Source organism: Rhinopithecus bieti, unplaced genomic scaffold (assembly GCF_001698545.2).
Source record: "Rhinopithecus bieti isolate Rb0 unplaced genomic scaffold, ASM169854v2 scaffold_18434, whole genome shotgun sequence".
NCBI lineage: Eukaryota > Metazoa > Chordata > Mammalia > Primates > Cercopithecidae > Rhinopithecus > Rhinopithecus bieti.
The window spans coordinates 427,548-438,743 of record NW_016809126.1 but is presented as its reverse complement, the minus strand read 5'-3'; the positions used below and the strand labels follow the sequence as shown (position 1 = coordinate 438,743).

General features: G+C 35.3%; 1 protein-coding gene across 1 annotated transcript in view; it reads left to right on the top strand.

The window, feature by feature from the left end:
- Positions 1 to 11,196, top strand: part of ANGPTL5 (angiopoietin like 5) — a 28,782-nt gene that overhangs the window by 11,053 nt on the left and 6,533 nt on the right. The window contains exons 2-7 of the mRNA XM_017888595.1: positions 775 to 961; positions 1,510 to 1,654; positions 2,912 to 3,015; positions 3,842 to 3,935; positions 6,013 to 6,113; positions 8,153 to 8,273. Of these exons, the coding sequence (XP_017744084.1) occupies positions 866 to 961; positions 1,510 to 1,654; positions 2,912 to 3,015; positions 3,842 to 3,935; positions 6,013 to 6,113; positions 8,153 to 8,273 (661 nt within the window). The 5' untranslated portion in view covers positions 775 to 865. The remainder of the gene's footprint in view (positions 1 to 774; positions 962 to 1,509; positions 1,655 to 2,911; positions 3,016 to 3,841; positions 3,936 to 6,012; positions 6,114 to 8,152; positions 8,274 to 11,196) is intronic.

Here is an 11,196-nt window from a genome sequence, read left to right as displayed (position 1 = left end):
TTTTTTTTCTGAGACGGAGTCTCGCTCTTTCGCCCAGGCTGGAGTGCAGTGGTGTGATCTCGGCTCACTGCAACCTCCGCCTCCCAGGTTCAAGTGATTCTCCCTGCCTCAGCCTCCCGAGTAGCTAGGATTACAGGCGTCCACCACAACGTCCGGCTAATTTTTGTATTTTTTAGTAGAGACGGAGTTTCGCCATGTTGGTCATGCTGGTCTTGAACTCCTGACCTCAGATGATCCACCTGCCTTGGCCTCCCGAAGTGCTGGGATTACAGGCGTGAGCCACCGTGCCCGGCCTTGAAATTTGGCATTTTAAAAGTATATTTTAAGTCTGAATTATCTGCTCTGGATGTCCACCTTGATCAAATTTCTACTTAGCATTTTATAGAAATAGTTCCAAGGTAATATTTTTACCACTCCATCAGTCATTTCTACTTCCTATTTTTTTGCAAGCAGTTTGCAATTATTGCTGTATAGCTTATCAAATGCATTTTTTTCCAAGGCAAGAAAAGGCTGATTCACAAAAATTAGATGAATTTATAAATTCATGCTTTATTTATCTACATCTGTCATTTATTTATTTACTTATCTATTTGTTGCCTATATTGCAAAAACTTGGATATATAATACAGACATGAAGTGATAAAAAAGGAATTATACAACTTAAAATGTCAGGATCTCTAGAGGCTACTTTGTTTTTCATATGAAGGGTGTTGTTTCAAACCAGGGCATGGAAACTAGTAAGTATTGGCTTCTGTTTTGTTGTACGCTTTCCAGAGGTTTTGACTGAAGACTCTATGCTCTGTAGTTCTTTCCACAGAGAGCTGACTGATATTTGAAGAAGTGTTTTCATCTATCCAAGAAAAATATGATGTCTCCATTCCAAGCTTCACTCTTATTCGTAAATGTATGTATTTTTATTTGTGGAGAAGCTGTACAAGGTAACTGTGTACATCATTCTACGGTAAGAATTTTAGCAATATTATATTAGCTAGGAAAGCATGATTAGAATTTTGAAAAGATTAATCATAACTACCAAATATAATTTATGGAACAATTAAAACATTTATTTAGAAATGTTGAAAATTGCTTTAATGTTACTGTTTTAAACTGAGGAAGCTATAAACTGAAGATTGACTCAACAAATACCTTATGAAAAAATGTTAAAGACATTTCAGGCCTAGATTAAAAACTAGCCCACAACTTTTCAATGAAATATCTGATAGGTAATAAAATATCACGTTGCTTAAAAAAAGCTGTTCCACAAACTTTCATATTTCAAATATTGTCCTGTGAGTGGCTACCTAGGATATTAAGAAATTGGTCCATTAGATTTTATTTACTCATCAGGTTTATTTGTGGAAGTTTGAATTAAGTAGCTTATATTTTTCTCTAATGATCAGCCTTGTCTTTCCTGAAATCTAAGCTTTTCCCTGTAGTCTTATTTATTATGTATTATGTCATATAACATGTTTAATGTATTTTTTCTTATTTCTATTTTTTAATATAAAGGACTCTTCAGTAGTTAACATTGTAGAAGATGTATCTAATGCAAAAGATGAAAGTAAAAGTAATGATACTGTTTGTAAGGAAGACTGTGAGGAATTATGTGATGTTAAAACTAAAATTACACGAGAAGAAAAACATTTCATGTGTAGTAAGTATTAAAAATAAACACAATAATAAGGGTATATGATTCATTATTTTTAGGCTAGACATTGAAAAGTATACTTTAGCTTTTGTCTGGGTCATTTTCTACACATTGTGATCATCCTAGGCCAGAAGCTTTATTGTTTGGCCCATGATAGGTGCTTAATAAATATTTGGTAAATGAATGGATCCTTTTTCTATGTAGCTAATTCTGTGTGTAACAAAAGGGTCTCAGGCTTCTCAAACCAATGAATGCAGCTTTAGGCCTATTAAGACAGATGGCTAAATTCAGGAAAAAGCTAATAGAAAGTGAGAGACTGAAAATAAAAAAGAGAGAGGAAGCTGAGTGAGGTAGAATTAAAATATCAAGATTTATTAATGCAATCCTACTGCTGGTGGAAAGAAACTTAGAAAATAAATTTTTAAAGAATAACATACGTAATAATGTGTGGGCCCTTTTGTTATAGGGGGCATCATTATTGCTATCTTGGGTAAAACTCACATAGGGTCTGAGAAATATAGGTAGTCAATGTTTATTTCCTACTTTTGATGGCTGTGTTATTAGAAATATCTTTGGTGTAAGAAATACACACTGAAATGGCATGATGGTACATCATGGCAACATGGTCTCAAAGGCGTTAGGAAAAAAGTTATTTGTACTGTTACCGCAACTTCACTCTAAGAAATTTTCTCCTAAGATAAAAACATTTTTAAAAGGAAAATGCATGGTAAATGTTTAGTCAGAAACCAAATAACCAAAACCTTTGACTAAGATTTATTATGTGTATGTATATGTATGTGCTAGCAATTTAATTACATAAATATAGTATTAGTAGAAAAATTAAAACCAAGATGTACTTTTAAAAATTAACTTGCCTGGTATAAAACTGTTGCCATTAACTTTCTTATACAGTAAGAATTGATGACTCATCTATCTCCTGCCTTTATATATCTCATCTTGTAAAGTGAGAATTTATAATCAGAACACTGTCTCTTAATGATAACAGATTAATTATTCTGGATAATCTATATTAGTAGGAAGCATAGTTTCATTAATAAGTATTGACACAATCATTTCTGGGGTTAATCCTGAGTTAAACAAAATACATACCAACTAAAATATGTAATTCTGAGTATTAAGATAAATTGAGATAGTATTGCGTTAACATACACATCCAAAATCAGGTAAAATTCACTATTTTTCACTGTGATTGCTTTCTATAACAATATAATACTTAACAGCCACTTTTTAATTATGGTTAAGGAAATTTGCAAAATTCTATTGTTTCCTACACAAGAGGTACCAAAAAACTACTAAGGAATATGATGGATGAGCAACAAGCTTCCTTGGATTATTTGTCTAATCAGGTACAGATGTTTTAGCATTGTTTTTATTGCATGTGCACGTTGATGTATAATTAGCTGGAGGTATAATCTTTTTTAAAAATGCTTTCATGTTCAGACATCTATTTAGCGACTACTATGTTAAAGGCACCATAGTAAACTTTAGGCAAACAAAAAGCAGTAAAACAATTGAACTATTCAAGGGGTATACAGTCTAATGGAGCATTAAAATGTGTTGACAAAAATGTGGTTGTTAGAACGGCACAAAAGAGAAGTCTCAGATACAAAAAAGTTTCCCAGAGGAGAAAGTCTGTGAACAGTCATAAAGGATGAAGAAATGTTTTAAAAATCATACAGGTTGGGTAAGGCGAAGGAGACATTCCATTCTGGGGAAACTTCTTGGAGTTGATGCAGGGTGGAGTGGCTGGTGAGGCTGAGTATTTAAGGAAAACTGACTATAGGAATAGGCAAGAATGAAATTGTACCACACCAACGAGCCACTGTAGTGTTTAAGCAAGGAAATGCCACAATCTGATCAACTTGTGTGGCCAATGACTTGAGGAAGAGCCAAGGGAGGAGGTATGAAACTACAGCAATGGTTTGGACAAGGTATGAAAGACAGATGTGCAAGAGCAGCCAAATGCAGAAATAGGGGCAGATAAAATCGATGTTAAGGAGGTAGATACTACGAAATTCAATTTAGCTTGGTCTTTATTCTTTGTTAAAGCAGTAAGAACTCAATCTAGAGAAATGGACACCGTTATGTATTTCAGAGCTGGGTTTATGAGAGGCTTAAAGATGGCAATTTCTTCAAATATAAATTTACTTAAATGTGTATGCATGTGTTTAGGTTAACGAGCTCATGAATAGAGTTCTCCTTTTGACTACAGAAGTTTTTAGAAAACAACTGGATCCTTTTCCTCACAGACCAGTTCAGTCACATGGTGAGAACTTTGGTATTTCAGCCTTTACATGTTTGTCTTTTATTGCTTAAAATTTTCCTGGACAGGTCAACCCATTTGAAAGTTTTGTTTAAAAACTACAGCTCACTGTTCTCTAACAGACTGGAGTGCTAATACCTGCCATTAAGCAAATTTCACCACAGACAATGTGGTACTTTCTTAAAATGGGATACTTTTTCAACCATGTGAAAGCCATGGCTGTATAAAGGTATCCTGAAGCTGTTGAAAATAACATTGTTTTCTGTAGCATTGTTCTGGGCTCCTGGTTTATATCTTATTAATAATTCATCTTCAGATAGAAGAAAAGAAAGTTTCAAAGTTCCTCCCACCTGTAAAAAATGTTTCTGACATGTTTGAAATGTTTAAAATTGGGGCATAAAATTTGAAAGGAAAAAGAAATGTAAGACAAGAATAAACTGAAAGCTAGTAAAATACAGCATATTAATTCCTAAAGGCTTGGACTTCTAAGAAAAATACCCTACAAATCTTATAAATATTAATTTATCTCCAAATGTTTAAACAAATAAATATTATTGAGTGCCTAGAACATGATCTTTATGTTCTTCTTCGAAAAAGAAGAGAATAAACAGTGCCTGAAAATCTTCTATGTGGTAGGTAGGAAGACAGGCACTTTCTCACGTTATTTTGTTATTAAAATTATTTTATTATATCTCATAACTGCCCCAAAGCACGTATGGTGTGGTAGTCAGGAGCATGGACTCTGATGTCAGAATCCTTGGTTTCAAATTTCTGACCTGCTGCTCTCTTGATATGTTTTCTTGTCAGTAAACTGATAGTACCTACCTCTTACAGTTGATGTGAGGATTAAATGAATAAATACAGGAAAGTCTCTTAAAATATTGCCCGAATCAAATGTTTATCACAAGGAAAAAAAATTGCCGGAATCATAGGGAGAGCAATATAAGGGCTTGCTATGATCATCATCATCAGATAAGAAATATCCAGCCCAGAAAAATCGAAATAATCTGTTCACATTAATTTGAAAGGTAATGATAAAACAGATACTCCAACCCAGATCAGTCCTTCAGCGAGAACTTCTATCATGTCTCTGAGCACAGAGTCATTATAAGAATATCTCTTAACAATTAAGGACACAGGCAACAACAAATCTATGTCTCCTAGAGACGAAGGGGAAAGCAAATGACTTTTTATAGCTAACGTTTTTGTAGATGGCATTTTCTTCATTATTTGGATGTGCTGGGCACTATGGTAAGGGCTTTATGTAATACCTTACTACGTAAATGGTTAGGATAACACAATGAAGTAAAGTGATAGGGGTAGAACTAGGATGTTAAGATGGGCATTTGGATAATGGACACTCTAAGGGTTGAATTTGTTTAGTTTATAAAAGATGCTACAGAGTAGAGTATCTTCCAGAAAATGTAATATCCATATCTACATACACATGTTTACAATCCCTTAGAGATGAGTGCTCTGGACAAGGTGATTATGGGGGGCTATAATTCTAACTGTTGTAAACAGAGTAGGCTCTAACGTCAGGCATAATTTCTTGGTTAAGAAAGTGTTTTCCCCTTTCTTCCTTTGGCTGTTGGTATTAGTGGTCCCAAACACATCAGTCTCTGAAGGTGGGAATAGAATACTGAAAGATGTGTCTATAGTGGTTAATTTGCTTATTCCTTTCAGTTTTCTCCTCCCTGTTCATGTAGACTTCCTTTAAACATTACGTCCTCTAAGATAAACTTAAATTTCTGAAAGGGCATTATTTATTGGGAAAGAGAATGTGTAATTATAAAATATGTTTAATAAGTGTTGATCCCAAATGAAACTTTTAAACAGTATAGGAAACTAATCACTAACAGTGATATTATAAGTGAAGGCTTCTTGCAGCATAAATTCTTTAATCCCTTATATTTTCTTCTTATTTCTAAAATTGTGACCGTTTTACATTTTGCGGGAGTTAAAATAATATTATTAATGAAAATTATGATAATAATAGCACTATCAACTCTCTACAGTAAAATGATTGCCTTAAATGTACACTTGAAAATATCCCAATTAAATAATTTTGCTTTTCTAGGTTTAGATTGCACTGATATTAAGGATACCATTGGTTCTGTCACCAAAACACCGAGCGGTTTATACATAATTCACCCAGAAGGATCTAGCTACCCATTTGAGGTAAAGTTTTCCCATATTACGTGGGCTAAGATAAACATCCAACCAATTTAATTTATGTTAAAATTTAAATTGTTTTAATATTTAATTTTTCCTTGAAAAAATTTAAATAAATTAGGTAAAGTTCTACTTTCAAAATTTTGGTTTTTTAGAATTCTAATGCCCAAAACATGAATTAATAAAAGAGCTAGAGTCTGTCTTTCACTTTTCTATTTGAGTTTCCATGATTATACTCTTTAAAGTAAATCCATTTGATGCAAAAGCTTATATTATCCTCATAATAGGCAGAACTATAGCAGGCAGAACTATGCAATATAATACTTGCTTGCTTGAATTAGCCTGTGTATATTGGAAAATAATAGTGTGCTTTGCCTTGGAGTTTACTAAAAATACTTTTGACTTCTCTTCCTGTATATGTTTATAATTTCTTTTGATGATAGATGATTTTATATGATTGTATGAGAAATTAATAATTAAAAAACCTTTCAGTGGAGTGCAAGGCAGATTGAAAAGCTGATTCATTCTGAAATTGATAAATTACTCTTATGTCTATTCTTAGTAGTTCTCTGCAAGGATATCTAGTAGAAATTTCTACCAGAGACTATGCATATTGATGGAATATATATATATACACACACACACGCACACACATACAATTATATATATTATATATATTTTTTCCTGGGCACTTCTTTGTGCAGAAGACAGTTTATGATACTTATACCTTATTGATAACCTTTATTGGATAATAAAGTCACTTTTTTTCTAAGTAGGTACTACTAGTTTCTCTTCTTAGAGTTACTACCATTATTTTATTTGAAATCTATTGACAAGATGTCAAAAAATTGGAAATTAGGTAGGAAATAATTTTAAAATTACCTAAGTTACTTCACCTACAGATTCAAAACTAGATCTGAACAGACGTGGAAAAGGAAGGCTTCTAATTTTGTGAAGAGTGGGATGCATAATCACCTCTTTTGTGGGAAAGTGCTGGTTCCTTAACTTCCTCCACACTGCCTTTTCTCTGTCTCTATGCGGGAAGTTTCTGAGGGAGAATTTCTCTCTGATTTCTTCCCTATATTGCTTCTATGCGTCCCCTACAGAGGTCCTTTTAGGAGCTTTTACACAGCATCAACAGATGTGTCTATGAGCACCTGCTGAGTGGGCACACATCATGCCTTTCTCTGAAAATGCCAGTCTGAACACAGGCCTTCCAGGCTTGTGGGAGAAAAGAGCAAAGACAAGCACGTGAACACATTTCACACACACACACACACACACACACACACACACACACCAGTGTTTTAATTCAAAAGTTTATAGAGAAATACATTGCTCTGCCACATCAGAGCAATATTGTTATACAAACTGAAGAATATTTGTAAAGTTGAGTAATAACAGCATAACCTTAAAATGCTGCTGCAAATACGGCCAGAGGCGGTGGCTCACGCCTGTAATCTCAGCACTCTGGGAGGCCGAGGCCGGCGGATCACGAGGTCAGGAGATCGAGACCATCCCAGCTAACACAGTTGAAGCCCCGTTTCTACTAAAAAATACAAAAAATTAGCCCGGCGTGCTGGCGGGCGCCTGTAGTCCCAGCTACTTAGGAGGCTGAGGCAGGAGAATTGCGTGAACCCGGGAGGCGGAGCTTGCAGTAAGCCGGATCGCGCCACTCCTCTCCAGCCTGGGTGACAGAGGGAGACTCCGTCTCAAAAAAAAAAAAAAAAAAAAGAAAGAAAGAAAGAAAAAAATGCTGCAAATACGTATTTTTAAAAATGATTGTTATAGGGACTGTGATTAAGTTAATTACAAATTTGTTTTATAATAAACAGCATTATTTAGGTTAATTACAGGTTTGTAATAAACAGCATTATTTCTAGAGATATAAAAAAATCTGAATGAATTAATGGCGTATGATTGCATTGAAAACTCAGTGGCAGTATTGTCTCTTTTTCTAAGCCTAAGGATGAAGCATGAGTGTTATATTATCAAATAATGAAAATAATAGTGTATTATTTTGTGCTTCCCTGTGCTTGTTTTAGGTAATGTGTGACATGGATTACAGAGGAGGTGGATGGACTGTGATACAGAAAAGGATTGATGGGATAATTGATTTCCAAAGGTTGTGGTGTGATTATCTGGATGGATTTGGAGACCTTTTAGGTTAATTTTTTGTATTTCTACTCTACATTTTTTACTCTTTTTGGTATTATATCTATAGAATCTCTGTTGGTCAGATCTTCAGTAAAAATAGCAAATGCTTGCAAATATCAAAATACGACTTAAATCACCCTCTTTTCATATGCCAGGTTATTTAAAATAAGTAGATCTTCAGTTGAGAGCTGGAAATTTTTATTTGTAGATATCTGGTGAAATGTGATTTGAGTGAAAATTCTAGATTGGATATGTATTAAGTATCTACTGTGTACCCAGCAGAATTCTGGCAGGTGCTCACCAACTGTTTGCAGAATGAAAAACTGAATGGCAGCATTGTCCTAGATCTTAAAATTCTTGAGATGTGTGTAGTATCGATACAAGCCAGTAAAATGGCGAATTGAGGTGTCTGTGCAAATTCAAATTATTTAAACGGATCATATTATTAAAATGTCAGTAAACATCTTTATGTTCAAAATTTGAAAATTATAACCCCAGGTGAATGTAAAAATCTGTTTACATTATCGCCACATGGCAGCATCTCTTTTGCTGATAAACAGAAACACCAATATTTCTGAACTTTGCAGAATTTTACATTAGTTGGAACTTCTGCCAGTGAGTTTGCTAATTTTATGCTATTTTAACAGTTACTGTTTTTATAATTTTAAATCTTTAATCTCTCATAATAATGTCATCCAAGGATTTGGTAAGTAATGGTGTTAGTCCTAGTGCTAAAAATGCTACTGAATGCCAGTGATTTTAGAAGCCATTTGGCTTATACCCAGGTAACTGCCAGGCTATGGAGTATAGTGAATATACTTGCATTTTCTCAGCATTACTTCTGATTTTTCCATTGATACTTCTTCTTGAATTAGGTAGTTATAGATCCATATACAGGCTTTGAATTGCCATCTTCCTTACTTCAAGTTTATTTCTATGGGGAAAGAATATGAGTTTTGACTGACCAGGTCTTCAGGCAGGTGTAGTGCATGCAAACTGAGACTGCTTTGTACTGGTGTATTTTGAAAACAAATTTGGGGCTGGGCCTGGTGGCTCATGCCTGTAGCCCCAGCACTTTGGGAGGCCGAGACAGGTGAATTGCTTGAGGCCAGGAGTTCGAAACCAGGCTGGCCAACATGTTAAAACCATGTCTCTATAAAAATACAAAAGACGGATTCACAGCCAAATTTTATCAGAGGTACAAATAAGAGCTGGTGCCATTCTTTCTGAAACTATTCCAAGCAATAGTAAAAGAGGGAATCCTCCCTAACTGTTTTTATGAGGTCAGCATCATCCTGATACCAAAACCTGGCAGAGACACAACAAAAAAAGAAAATTTCAGGCCAATATCCCTGATGAACATCGATGCAAAATCCTAAATAAAATACTGGCAAACTGAATCCAGCAGCACATGAAAAGCTTATCCACCATGATCAAGTGGGCTTCATCCCTGGGATGCAAGGCTGGTTCAACACATGCAAATCAATAAACACAATCCACCATATAAACAGAATCAATGACAAAAACCACATGATTATCTCAATAAATGCAGAAAAGCCCTTTGATAAAATTCAACACCCCTTCATTTTAAAAACTCTCAATAAAATAGGTATTGATAGAATGTGTCTCAGAATAAGAGCTATTTGTGACAAACCCACAGCCAGTATCATATTGAATGGGCAAAAGCTGGAAGCATTCCCTTTGAAAACCAGCATAAGACAAGGATGCCCTCTCACCACTCCTATTCAACATAATATTGGAAGTTCTGGCCAGGGCAATCAGGCAGGAGAAAGAAATAAAGGATATTCAATTAGGAAAAGAGGAAGTCAAATTGTCTCTGTTTGCAGATGACATGATTGTATATTTTGAAAACCCCATCGTCTCAGTCCCAAAGCTCCTTAAACTGATAAGTAACTTCAGCAAAGTCTCAGGATACAACATCAATCTGCAAAAATCACAAGCATTCCTATACACCAATAATAGACAAACAGAGAGCCAAATCATAAGTGAACTCCCATTCACAATTGCTACAAAGAGAATACAATATCTAGGAATCCAACTTACAAGGGATGTGAAGGACCTCTTCAAGAACTACAAACCACTGCTCGAGGAAATAAGAGAGGACACAAACAAATGGAAAAACATGCCATGCTCATGGATAGGAAGAATAAATATCATGAAAATGGCCATACTGCCCAAAGTAATTTTTTTTTGAGACGAAGTTTCACTCTTGTTGCCCAGGATGGAGCGCAATGGTGTGATCTCAGCTCACTGCAACCTCTGCCTCCCGGATTCAAGAGATTCTCCTGCCTCAGCCTCCCGAGTAGCTGGGATCACAGGTGCCTGCCACCACACCTGGCTAATTTTTGTATATTTAATAGAGACGGGATTTCACCATGTTGATCAGGCTGGTCTTGAACTTCTGACCTCAGGTGATCCACCCACCTCAGCTTCCCAAAGTGCTGGGATTACAGACGTGAGCCACTGTACCTGGCCTGCCCAAAGTGATTTATAGATTCGATGCTATTCCCATCAAGTTACCATTGACTTTCTTCACATAGTTAGAAAAAACTACTTTAAATTTCATATGGAACCAAAAAGGAGCCTGTATAACCAAGACAATCCTAAGCAAAAAGAACAAAGCTGGAGACATCATGCTACCTGACTTCAAACTATACTACAAGGCTACAGTAACCAAAGCAGCTTGGTACTGGAACCAAAACAGATATATAGACCAATGGAATAGAACAGAGGCCTCAGAAATAACACCAGAAATCTACAACCATCTGATCTTTGACAAAACTTACAAAAACAAGCAATGGGGAAAGGATTCCCTATTTAATAAATGGTACTGGGAAAACTGGCTAGCCGTATGCAGAAAACTGAAACTGGACCCCTTCCTTTTACCTTATGCAACAATTAATTCAAGATG